A 13,514-nucleotide genomic window follows, 5' to 3' on the forward strand; every position below is an offset into this window, starting at 1 on the left:
AAATTAAAACACCTCTCAAATTTAAAAGTTTCCACAGGCACATATACAAAATAAATTTGCTCACATTCAAAGCGTCTGAGTCCGAGAACATTTTCAAATTAATATAATATCCAGTTATTAGGCTTAAATGGAAGGGCCATCCGGATAACAAAACAAAACAAAATTCCCGGTTTTTTTCCTTACCCCATGGAAACGTTCGAGCGGGGACTCGCAATTCACGGATCATATTGTCTCATGCGTCTTGTATCAAGACTATCTTTTACCAAATTAATGTGTTATATTAGATGTTAAAATAAAAAAATAAAAGTGAAATCAGACGTAATAATATTTCATTATTACAAAACGGGGACAATTTAAGAAAATCCGGATTTCTGGACTTTTTCGGAAAAGCGGCACCGCACCGCTGATGATGAAAGCTAACGGTTACTGGTACTCACAGAGTTCATGTCCGTGGTGGTCTTTCCCTGCAGATGGCTGTCATCGGTGAGACTATCAAACCAATCAAACTGCAGGCACATGAAACAATGCATTATAAATTGCGTTCACCCTTCCATTAATAATAATAATAATAATAATAATAATGATAATAATATCTTTGCTCTGGCGTCTGTTGTGTAATACCAAGGACCTTATAATCTCCTTGCCCCTCCTCTGTCTCTGTCTATCCCTCTCTATCTCTCTCTCTCTCTCTCTCTGTGTCTCTTTCTCTCTCTGTCTCTGTCGTCTGTCTCTCTGTCTGTTTCTCTCTCTCTGACTGTCTCTGTCTGTCTGTCTGTCTGTCTGTCTGTCTGTCTGTCTGTCTGTCTGTCTGTCTGTCTGTCTGTCTCTCTCTCTCTCTCTCTCTCTCTCTCTCCTCTCTCATGATGCAAAATTGACCCATTATCATGTACATGTACGTAGTGATCTTCATAATTAAAATAAGACATTTGGACTCACTTTATTCTCATCACAGCGGTTCGATAGAGTCTTCACCGTGCTGGAACAACCGGACGCTTCTTTCTCAACTGGCTCATCAGACGGGGAGGTCAGGCTCTCTAGCTTCTTTTTGGCTTTGATCAGGGTGATGGCCGTTGGGCTCTCGGACTCTCTACCATCGAGGGGAGGTAGAAGCCGTGTGGCGGACGGGCCACTCTTGTTGACTTGAGAAGAAAGTATTATACCCCCCTTATCTTCATCATTGTTCACTTGAGAAGAAAGTATTATACCCCCTTCATCTTCACCATTGTTCATTTGATAGGAAAGCAAATCTCCTTCAACTTCATTTTCATCATTATTGACTCGAGAAGAAAGTATATCTCCTTCATCTTCATCGTTCTTGACTTGAGAAGGAAGCATATCCTCTTCATCTTCATCATTATGGACTTTAGAGGAAAACATATCCCCTTCATCTTCTTCATTATTGGCCCGATAAGAAAGCATATCTCCTTCATCTTCATACTGGATTTTAGAAGAAAGCATTTCACCCCCTTCTTCGTCTTCACCATAACACGACTGAGTGATTTCGTTGTCATTAACAGCAGAAGAGAGTGACTCTTGTTCTTTGAATTCTCTATTCTTTCTTATTTTCTTATTTGGCCTCTCATTCCCCTTTGTGTTTGACTCTTTAGGGTTGGTGCTTTCTTTGATTTTAGTTTCAGTTAAATGATCCCCCGCCACAACGTAAAAAGGTTCTTTTGCGTCCTCTATTCCAAAGGCCACTTTGGAATACATCGCTTCTGTTTTCTTATTTGACACATCTTTGGCTTCAGACATCAGTTTGTTCCATTTTTTACTCGATCTCTTACCTTTAGGCGTTTCTGTCTTGTACTCATATGCATCATACTTTTGGAACGTTTTGTCATTAATTTCAGAGTCCTTATTCAGACCTTTTTTCTCATGCTCAGTGGCTTCCATACAGCTCATTGATGACATGTCTCCTTCATCCGTGTCTTCTTCCTCAGCTGGTCGATACATTAAAACTGCATCCTCTTCGTTATCATCCTCATCAAACCCATGCAAATCAGCTACAGCATCCTCAGTCCCAAATTGCATTTTTTTAAGGCTGTCCACGTCTGACGATTCAGTCCGGCCATAGATCGGCTTTGGGCCACTTTTGTTGCCCACGGGCTTTGGGCAGGAGGTGATATTCACCCACTGGGAATCTGTCATTTCTTTTTTGTCATTTCTTTTGCTCCCATAAAATCCGGATGACGGCGTTTTATGAGCCTGGTAGGGTTTCCAGTTGGTGTCAGTCACGTCACTGAAGTTGCTGTGCAAGTCCTTCATTTCTTCATCTAATTGTAGACTTCCTTTGCCACTTCCCTTATTCTTTATAGAAACAACACTGGGTTTGAAGCCAGATCGATTTTTCGACCTCAGTTTGCCGTAATTCTGACGAGTTGAAGAGTCCAAGAACTTCCACTGGTGCCTCAACTTTAGCATGATCTGTTCTTGACTCAAGAAAGGATACTGAGATTTCATTCTTGGCTTAACTGACTGCACAAATACCCTAAAGCTTGGAACACTCTCCATTTTGAACTTTGTTGTCGTTGGAGTGGCCAGCTTTGTGAATATGTCGTTGTGCGTTGTCCTAAAAAAAGAAGAATGAGTGCATGCAGTTTTTTCACTAGATCATACTAATCACATACAGAACAAAATTAAACATAATAATTTAGATCTAGATCTAGATCTAGTTTAGTAAGAGTTTTACGATGCTCGCAACTGCATGATAAATTCATATGAGCGTGCAAATAGCCTACTATGATATAACATACATAGACTCTATAATAATTTACAACTACAGGGCTCCCCTTTTCAGGCCAACTTAAGAGGTTCCTTCACTCTTTGGTTAACCATCTTAACGGTATTTAAACCCTCGTTTTAGAAACTTAAAGGGTAAAAGTCAATGTCTCATAATTTTATAGTGAGAATTTTTGCTTGTAAACATTTAACTCAAACGCACATTCACACAGACACACACAGTGACCATGACTATGATTGAATGCTAAAGGTTTTTAATTAACTTAAGAAATACATGAGTAATATTGACTAGAATTAAGTTGTGTCCATTTGGAGGGGGGAAGAGTGGTGGTGGTTGAGTAGTTGGGCCTATCAAAAATAAAATAAAGTTGACAAACCAATAGGGATCAATTTCGACTATAATTATAATACACCAATAAAAATAGACCTGCCACTCTCTGAAATCTAAAAGTCAAGATCTAAGTGGGAAAAAAAAATAGGACTTGGTGAAAAAAATCGGGATCAACGACAAATCACCAAGGTCACTGCCAAGCTGACTTAAAAGATTTCCAAGGGTGTCCATTATTATATCCATATATATCCTCTGTGCGCGCGCGCACGTGTGCGTGGTGTATGTGTATGTATGCGCGCGCACAAGTCCCGAAAGACGCTTCAACCGGGGCGCATGAACTTAAATTGACCTCGTCAACGGACGATCCCCGACACATGCACTCGCCGAAGTCATGTCACGTGGTGCTAACGCGCGATTGAAACAGTTTTACTGAAGGGTCTTGATGACGGACCCGACTAACCAGAACTCGGACAAAGCATGTTTTGGAGAAAGTAGATCTTGAGAATGTCTTAGGTCGGAATGCCAAATCAATACTACTTCCATTATAGTTGAAATAACACGTGTGAGCAAAGATCCAACACAACTTTTGGTGAGTCAACTATCAAATTCGACAAAGACATTTCGCAAAATAGTGCACCGAGTTTCTGCTGACAAAAAGTTTAACGAGTGCTTCCCACAACAAAAAAGAAGGCAGAGTAAGATTTTAGTTTCGCAAAACCGGGCGCTACAGACGGAACAAAAAACACACAACAAAAAACCCCAAAAAGAATCGGGGTAGATCTACATGCGATCAAAATCGGGATGCTTGAGATTTAGGGCAGGGATGAGTGGCAGGTTTGGAAAATAAACTTGATTCATTATTCTTCAGAGCCATCCCAGGGTTCACATTTCAGTCTTTCCACACTTTCGATGGCGGACAATTCATGTTTACTAGTGTGTGTTAAAGAAGGATAGGGGTAATCTCATGGTAGGCTAGGGATAAACACAAGGCACGACACCGACAAAATAATGTGAGCCACTAGAATGTGGGCGGAGCTTCTGTGCTGAAGCCAGCCGGTGTTGCCGGAAACTGCACTCAGCTAATATAAGTAGGTCGACTAGACGGACTAGTCGACTTTTTCTGACACAGAAGGTGACGATCGTGCATGTGTGTGGGTGTGTTGTCAAATCATTGACTCGGCTTTAAAAAATTGGGATAGAAAAGGGGGAAAATAATGCTTGCCAGACGCACACCACCTACGTTTTAAGGCGTATGCAAACCCCAGAAATGAAATTATAAAGAGTAAAGCTCAAAACAACCAAAACTTAAATGGGGTAATCTGCAGGTTTAATACTGTAATATACGCACATTTGTGCGTAAAGGGAGCCCAGCAACTAGCATGCAGATCTATTTACATTAAATAAGCATGCATGCTAGAAAGATGAGAGTACCCCCTCCCCCCAAAACCTATTTATTATTATTTTGAAAATTGATACAATGAGTTATGTTATTGGTTATTGAACAGTCTGTATCACATCGGGCGTTTTCACTTTGCCTATTATTACACTAGATTCTAGATCTATTGTAGTGGCAAAGTGAAAACGCCAGCATGTGATACAGACTGTGTGCGACAATGCAAAAACCGTTTGGGTGTCAGTCTGTTAATACGGCTGACTTTGGTGGGCCTGGTTCATTCATAAATTCCCGCTGCTAATAAATTTGTAGAGACGAAACCGGAAGGAAACAAAAGGCCTTGGCTGGCCTGAGTGAAATAATCAGAATGCCCTCCCTTGTTTATCGTATGTTACCGTGTTGCACGAGATCACACGAGTAGCGTCGCACAGTTGCTAAAACAAGATTTACAAAATGGTTGACACAGTGGCAATGTTTTGAGTTTCATTCATTCTGGATAGAAGAAAGTCCATGAACGTAAGTGTACATATGTATTTATTTTCATCTAGTTTCAATTTTGGAATAAACTGGTTTGTATTCAAAAGATGTTAGATCTAAATGAAATTTGTTCGGTTGTGTTTTGACCTCTGGAAGTGGTTGAAAAAACATTGATTTTTAACTGCCACCCTTTCGAACTGATCGAGTCGAGTCCAAGTTAAGACTTTTTTGGACCATGAAATGTTATTATCAGTCCGTTTAGACGTCTGGAATAAGGTAGCATGAACGCTGTATACGCCTAGATCTAGATTCTAGATCTAGAATCTAAATCTAGATCTAGATTCTAGATCTAGAATCTAGATCTGGTTGATTTTTCGGCGCTTTCTCGGTAGTCGGCAGATCTAGTTCCCACCCCGCAATTTTATTCTCAGGGGTTTGGGCCACAAGAGTAGGGGGGTTTCAGGGGGGCTTGCCCCCCAGACCTAATAAAAATAGGAAGGGGGGTTTCAGGGGGGCATGCCCCCCTGAATTTTACCATAATTTATGTAATATTGTTCGGTTTGTGGGTACAAACAGATAGAGAGAGAGTGAAGAAACGCACGTCTGAAAAGGCTCTTTGGTTTTATTATAGTCTTATAGTACACTGTAACCGAAAAGTGACTACTGAGTAGAAGAAAGGTAGTGTCTAAATCCCGATACGTGACCTAACAGTTATAACAGAAGAGTTATGTGATGTACATTATTCCACATCTCCCCCCCGAAGTTATTGTCCCAGTACTTAATCATCTAAATTTTAATAGATCTCTATAAGTTTCACTTGTTTACAACACTTAATTAAAGAGTTCTTGAGACTTTGATTAGAATTTAAAGCACAGAGCTAAATATAGGTCACACAGTCACTGGGTCACAGGTCTAGTCTCGTTGGTACTCTGATTTTTCTGCCGTAACGGCTGACCCGTGGTGTCTGCGCTGGGGCCGCCGGCGTTTGCGCGGACTCCCGAGCAGGGCTTGGGGTGTCAGGTTGCCGTGTCGAAGACGGTGTGTTGTCTCCGAGCTCTTGTGTTGTAGTAGGCTCTGGGGTAGCCACGAGATGACTTCTGTAGCGGCGGACGGTGCTCCCTTTTTCAGTGGTCACTGTGTAGGAGCGCGGATTGGGGTGTCTGTTGTTAACGATGCCCGGTCGGCCTAGGTCTCGAATGTGGACAAAATCACCGGGGCAAAGTTCTGGAAGAGATTTGACACCGTGTCTCTTGTTGTATTGCAAACGCATGATCTCTTTCCTCTTCTCCTCCCTTTGACGAATAGAGGGTATATCACAACATAACTTGGGTGTAAGTAACTGTAAGTTGTCCTGCATAATGGGAACTTTGGTTTGGAGTTTCCTTCCCATGAGGAGCTCACTTGGGGCATACCCGTTTTGTAAAGGAGTAGCCCGATATAGCAGGAAGGCAGTGTACGGGTTGTTGGCTTTCTTGAGAAGAAGCTTCACGGCCTCGTTGGAGACAACGTTTCAACAGGTTTCGTTCGTGCACGGGTCTGCAGAACAAGTCGCAGTCAGAGCAGGTCAGTACTCTACTGTACACTATGGGGGAGGTAGCCGACGACATCCTCACGACTTTGGCAGTCGAGGAAAGCACCGCTACATACACAGAAGTGATAGAGGCGTTTGACACTCACTTTGATGCACGCAAAAATATCATTTTCGCTCGTGCAAAATTCAACAAACGCACTCAGTTACCGGGAGAGAGTGTCGATATATTCATCCAAGACTTGCACAGGCTCGCAGATGACTGTGGCTATGGAGCCCTCAAAGATGAGCTCATTATAAGAGACAGAATAGTTGTCGGAGTAAGGGACGATGATCTGTCCAAACAGCTCCAACTGAAGCTCAAGCTCGCCCTCAGTGAGGCTATACAAGTAAGCCGACAAGCTGAAGCTCGTGATGAACGCCAGACACCCCCGTACGACCTCGAGTTGAGCTAGTCACAACAAAGCCACACAACATGCGTAGTGCGTCAAGCGCTTCAAGGCCTCCGCACAAACCACACACTCCACACATAGGTTCCAAGAGACCTTGTGGATACTGTGGTCGCCTCCCTAGCCACAAACGAGACGCCTGCCCTGCCGAGTCGGCAGTCTGTGGTTCCTGTGGCAAGAGAGGCCACTATAAAGCAGTTTGCCGAAGTCACCCCAAAGTTCAGGAAGTCGGAGTCAACTCCTACCACGTAGCTGAGGCCCCAGACTTTTTAGGTTCCATCACTGTGAACGAGGTCGACAGCCCAGATGAGTGATCGGCTATCAAGTTGAATTCCGTCCCAACAAAGTTCAAGCTTGATACTGGTGCTGCGGTCTCTGTCATCGGAGACAGAAGTGTGGACACAAGTCAACCTCTCAATAGCTGCGGCAAAATTCTAAAAGGCCCTGGTGACACAACTCTGTCTACTCTTGGCACCTTTGAGGCTGATCTAAAGTTCAAAGAAAAAGCCATGAAGGAGACAATATTCGTTGTAAAAGACCAGCCACATGCCCTACTCAGCAGGTCAGCTTGTGTAAAGCTGGGTCTCATTGCCAGACTCAATGCAGTCCACGAGACATCTTCTGATTTCAAACGAGAGTTCCCTGATGTCTTCAAAGGACTAGGACAACTGAAAGACCCATACATGATCAAGCTACAAGAAGGCGCTGATCCTGTGTGCTTGTACACAGCACGAAAAGTCGCACACCCTCTACTGCCAAAAGTCAAGACCGAAATTGATCGTATGCTGGCTGAAGGCGTGATCCCACCACTGCCACCATGTAATATTGATCGGTTTGTGGGTACAAACAGATATAGAGAGAGTAAAGAAACGCACGTCTGAAAAGGCTCTTTGGTTTTATTATAGTCTTATAGTACACTGTAACCGAAAAGTGACTACTGAGTAGAAGAAAGGTAGTGTCTAAATTCCGATACGTTACCTAACAGTTATAACAGAAGATTATGTGATGTACATTATTCCACTATTTAATGTTTTGCAGTTGTTAGGTTTGATGTCTTAGCTCACCGCGAATCAAACGTATCTATAGATCTAGATCTAGATGTAGGTCAGGCTCAAATAAGGGGGGTGGGAACTACCGAAAAAGCACCGATTTTTCTTCGGAAACAGTGCAGAAGCTCACTTTCCTTTCCACTTCCATTCTCGACGGCTAGGGCCTACTTAGCGCCAGGTTTTGCCTATATATATATGTACATGATAAAGGAATGACTATATAAACATAGCCTACTATTTGCCCATTTAAACCGCCATCTGCCGACTGTCTGAGTTGTACGGTTCTTACAAAACTAATTACAATGTAAATTTACAGTCGAACCGCCGGTGTAAGACGGCCACGCATTGTCAAGGAGAAAAGTGGTTGTTTTTAGACTGAAGGCCGTCGTACGCTGGACTAATTAAATTTAAATTACCAAATAAAATAAACCATTTGCTTTTGATCGTCGAGGTCCCAACTGTAGCTGCTGTAGGCCTCGTTAAAATTTTTTATTTTGTCGTTGTTCTTTTCTTTGGAAAGGGGATGAGTATAGGACGTTGTTCTGGGAATTTTTTTTGTTAGTTTTATTAATTATTTGTTTTAAAATTATGTTTCCGTGAAAGGTCAAAACAGAATGAAATGTGTCAGACGAGGAAGGCCAAGCGCTGCAGTAAAACAAACAAAAATAGGTTGCCACCACTCTGCGATCGAGCGACGCCTCTGTCGCCAGTTTGTGTTGACTTCCATTGTTATTGACTAGGTTTACGGACTGAGTTGTGGGCGAGGCTTTTAGATTATGACAGATCACACGCTTCCCTGACCAGCAGATGAAAATTTATTGTTAACCGTTGGTCAACTTGAAAGAGTAATCATTGGGAGCGACCTACACACGCACACGCCACACACATACAGTTCAAACAAAACATGTAAGCAACATGACCATTTCGACCATTGGAGGGACTGAGAATAAACTACGGGTGAATGAATTATGACCGCTTGTCCACAGCGTCATGGGGAAATGCATCATTTTTAACAAAGCCTGGACGTCTCAGGACGGCAAATTTGGCCGTGGGTCGATAAAATAGGGTGGCTGTGGTCGATTTAGACTGGCCCGTTTTACACAGTTAAAATACAATAGAAAAAATGCAAGGGGGGGAATTCAAAGTGGCCGTTTGTACAGGTGGCCGATGGTCATGGCAGATTTGATGTGTCACGTATTGTTTAAAATTAATTACTCAACATTATATAATGCGGAAGAATGCTGGCTTCTTAGATTTCAACATACTTTTTTTTTATCTATTGATTTCATCATGATGTCACCATAAAGGAATTTAATACAAAAATACCAAAACACATCAATACCCTGGCATCTCTGTTCATCTGGCATTACAGAATGTACAGAGTGAAATTACATCATATGATAAAAAGCATGTACACTTGTTTTGTCAATCAAATGGCGTTATCACCCACTTTTCCTTTGAGGTAAAAACCACTTTCTCTTCCACTGTTTCCATACCAAGGTAAAATCGGTCATACTGACTCTCATTACTCTTTTGGAAGTTGTTTCCAAACTCCATTATATGATTTACTAAATCAATACAACTAGGCATCAAGTTTGGCCGTCCTCTAACTCAGGCATGTACAAATGTGTCCAAGTTGCAGGACGGATTTAGCGATTCCTAACAACTTGTAGGCCAATGCAGAAGAAAATTGAGAGCTGAGTAATAGATTGAAATACAATTTGAGACTCAAACTGTCACTACTGGATATGTCACTAAAGCATTTAAATCGGCTTTACTTTGTCATTTTTTTAATTATGGGTACAAGTTTTGAAATCGAGCTTGGTTTGATGAGAGAGTATGGTGTTAAAATGTATAATATTATGGTCATCCTCTTTGACAGAAGGCTGGCACAAAACTTTGCAATTATAATTCTGTTGTCTGGCCTGTTTCTCATTTGAAGTTACCATCTCACCCCTACTGGGGATGTGCAGTGTTACAACATTTTTTATGCGCACTGTTATTTTTCCCCATGATTCACAATCAATGTTTGTCTGCATCCTTTGATTGTCTTTTTGAAGGCTCGACAAGAGGCTATGCCATAATAAGTATTCTTTTATGTGCTCTGTATTACTGTCTTGCAATAGGAACTGGATAATGGTGGTTTTGCGTGCTTTTATGAGAAGTAGGTTACTTTTGCCAAAAGCAGAATTTATAGCATTTCATGCTTTTGTGACATATCCTGGGATACATTAGATAATAACAGTTTCGTCTAGTTGAAAAGTCACATTGGTTGGTAATCTCAAATATAATCAAACTGAAACCAGCAAGAATGATTTTTAACAGAAAGATTAACACTGACTTCTGTGAGATGAACGATATAATATAGTCAAAATTGCTACAACTGCTACGTGTTGTCGAGGAGAAAAGTTACTGTCTTAGGAAGGAGATGATCTTAGACAGTGTTATTAAAAGTAATGTAAAAAAAATACAGTGGGGGAATGGGAAGTAAGTGTTTGTAAAGATACTTTTCCTTTTTGCTTCAAGTAGCGGTTAGAGCAGGTTCGACTGTACTGTCCCTTGAGCAATTTGTTAAAAAATTATTTGGTATAGTAAAAGAAAAAGTATTTTCATTCACAGTGAGAACTGTGCAGACCAACCTAACACTCTTTCACGAAGAGGATTTAAACAGTGTACATGTCATGTAGGCTTCTTGAGAAGTCCCAGAGATTTAAGCAGTTGAAATAATTATTCTCTTTTCAAGACTTTTCTACACCCAAAGTAAGTTCAATCTGTTGGAAAGTAATGTTTTTATATTTACAAAATTTTATTTTAATTTTTTTCTCGTGAATAGGGTAGATAGACTGACAATCACTGACATGGAAAATATAACAAGTACAAGGATAAAACCAGTCTGTCCAGAATATTCATTATCCTCCTCAATTAGCTGGATGTACAATCAATTCAATTAAAAGGTAGTGTTCCCTGTAGATTTGTTCTAGTTGTAGTCTTGTGCCCGTTTTTCTTTTTTTTCTTCCTTCGATACCGAGATATAATTAAACTTTACAATACAATATCATTGAAAAGTAGTTGTGGCGTCGGTAAACTAGTGGTTAGGCTACTGGACTCGTAAGCCTGAGATTGTGGGTCCGGGGATTCGAGCGTCAGATCCGTTATATGTTGTGTCCTTCCTTAGGAAAGGCACTCCACGCGAATTTCCTGTTTGGTTCGATCCTTTTGGGGATGGACGTTAAACTGGGAGGTACCGCCTCTTAGATTTACCTAATTTAGTGTTGATAGGGGGCGTTGAACCTTTACTATTTCATCATTTTTTGTTAAAAAGTAGTTAAAGGCTCATTGTTTCCATACACCGAGTTGACGAAAAGGTACAAATAGCCTGCTGTTCACCAACAGGGATACAACTCCCCCACGTCTGGTGGGATGCTGTATTAAGGTCTCCACAGCCTTTCAGGCTTTGTATAAGGTGGGATTTACTTTGCCTTTTATCCAGCTGTTTTTTTCTATATCTGTCTGCCAGTCTTTGGTCCACCCTCAGTGTAGGCCCACTTTCCAATTTACCTCTATAGATTTGTGTCGAGGTCTTTCCATGTCCTGTTGTTTACTGTCAAGTCTTAAGATTTGACTGTTGTGACTACTATGATGAATGTTTTAATTTTAATCTGACATACTACTATGTCTATAATATCAGACCATTGGAGGTATGGTAAAGGATCCAAAATGGGAGACGCACAGTTTTGTGAGGTGGTCATTAATCTTTTTAATTACAATTTCTCCCGTAGGCAGTGAGTGGACAGTATGGCCTCTACTGGAGACGTGGGGGAAAGTCTTGACTTCGACTTCTTCGAGTCTCCTCGCAACGCTGAGAATGGTGCACCACCACCATCAAGCCCGCCCCGTGCAGCGACATCAAAGCCGCCCACGCGACCACGACCGGGCAGTGCCAAACCTGCTTTCCATCAGGAAAGTACCAGGGGACAGTCTGACAGTATCGACAAAGTGAGTGAGTGCAACAGAAAGGCGAGGTCTCCGTCTGGCAGTGTCTCCAGCCGGAGCAGCAGCTCGGAGTATTCCTCAGATTCTGTGTCAGACAGTGAGGATAACCAATCTCAGAAAAAGAACCAAAGAAAAGAAAAAGGAAAAAACTCCCATCGCTCGTCATCCGTTTCGTCTCTGAGCTCAACCAGTCGGTCGCGAAGCAGGAGTCGCAGTCCATCCAGGTCCAAAGACAAGCGGCTGTCTCGCTCTCGCTCTAGTAGCCTCGATGACAGCCGCTCAAAAAGCTACTCAGAATCTCGATCTAGTAAGTCTGTGAACGACAGTCGATATGAAAAGGAAGGTCGTCCCACGAACCCAGTTGCCAAACAGCGAGAGGAGACCATGCCAAAGAGAGGCCGCTCCCGCTTGGGAGAAGATGATTACAGTTCTAGCGCCTATTCAGATGAGGATGATGTGGGAGCTGGGAAAAAATCTTTTTCGAATAAAAGTGATTCTAACAGCAGGAGAGGGGGAAGAGCTTCTGGTAATGGGAGCAAAAGACAGGCGTGGGGAGAGGACAGCAGGAGTGACGAGGAGAAGCCCCAAAGAAACCGACCAAAGACAGCTAAAGGCCAAAGAGGTCAAGGGTCAGAGAGAGACAGGAGGTACGGTAAAGGGACCAAAGCGGATTCCGATTCTCTCTCTGACAGCGACATGACCGACGTGTCACCAATGGAGTCCCCGAGGAACAACGGCGGCAACAGACAGAAGGGCAAGAGAAACGGGACCAGGATGACTGCTGCTGGCGACGGGGGGTCTTCCAAAATGAAGTTCCGGGCAATGCCGATATCGGACGCAGACCTCGAGAACGAAGACGAAGACCCCGACCGGCAAAAGAGCGGCCTTGACCTCGAGATTCTGATGAAGGCCGTCGGGGAGCTGGAGAAGCAGAAGCGACTGCAGGAGAACTCCCGCAGGGTCATGTTCGCTCCGATGTCCCTGAAAAGGAGCGATAAGTCGAATTATACCTTCGATAAAAACCAGAGCAGAGACATTGACCGCGAGAACCAGCGGCTGCTCAAAGAGATCGTGCGCAGGGTGCATGCCGGGGAGAAGAAACAACAGTACCCGAGAGGCCCCAGCAGTTACAAGCTCACTGCCTCCGCCATCAACAGGGAGCGGGAGATGAAGCGAATAGAGACAGAGAATTTGGTGAGTCCCTTTTATTTTTTTATTTTTTTCTCCTCATTTACTGATAATGTACTGTTGACGTTTGGTGAGCTGATAATGTACTGTTGACGTTTGGTGAGTCACCTTTAAAGTCCCCCCCCCCCTCATTTACTGATACTGTTTAGATTTATCCGTTGTGAAATGTACGGTTTCGTAGTCTCTCCGATGCTAGTCTTTGTCTTTGACTTTTGTTTACCGCTTTCTGAGTGGGTGGTTGTCGGGTGCCTTGTGTGATTTGCTCTTTCTTTCCTATCACAAGCACTAATCGTCCGGATCTGTCCCCCTTCCCTTTTGTGTTTGTTACTCTCTTGTAACACATACACACACACACACACACACACAC

General features: G+C 42.6%; 2 protein-coding genes across 2 annotated transcripts in view; one reads left to right on the forward strand and one right to left on the reverse strand.

Moving 5' to 3' along the window:
• LOC101846798 overlaps window positions 1-4,770 on the reverse strand; it is a 10,620-nt gene extending 5,850 nt beyond the window's left edge. The window contains exons 1-3 of the mRNA XM_005093469.3: window positions 4,694-4,770; window positions 937-2,569; window positions 438-506 (exon numbers count right to left, since the gene is read on the reverse strand). Coding sequence (XP_005093526.1) covers window positions 438-506; window positions 937-2,511 — 1,644 coding nt within the window. The 5' untranslated portion in view covers window positions 2,512-2,569; window positions 4,694-4,770. The remainder of the gene's footprint in view (window positions 1-437; window positions 507-936; window positions 2,570-4,693) is intronic.
• A 103-nt stretch (window positions 4,771-4,873) lies between these two features.
• The window catches only part of LOC101847317 (serine/arginine-rich splicing factor 4), a 24,562-nt gene continuing 15,921 nt past the window's right edge, over window positions 4,874-13,514 (forward strand). The window contains exons 1-2 of the mRNA XM_005093472.2: window positions 4,874-4,979; window positions 11,746-13,153. Of these exons, the coding sequence (XP_005093529.1) occupies window positions 11,762-13,153 (1,392 nt within the window). The 5' untranslated portion in view covers window positions 4,874-4,979; window positions 11,746-11,761. The remainder of the gene's footprint in view (window positions 4,980-11,745; window positions 13,154-13,514) is intronic.

The sequence above is a fragment of the Aplysia californica genome, unplaced genomic scaffold (genome assembly GCF_000002075.1).
Source record: "Aplysia californica isolate F4 #8 unplaced genomic scaffold, AplCal3.0 scaffold00064, whole genome shotgun sequence".
In the NCBI taxonomy this organism is placed as follows: Eukaryota; Metazoa; Mollusca; class Gastropoda; order Aplysiida; family Aplysiidae; genus Aplysia; species Aplysia californica.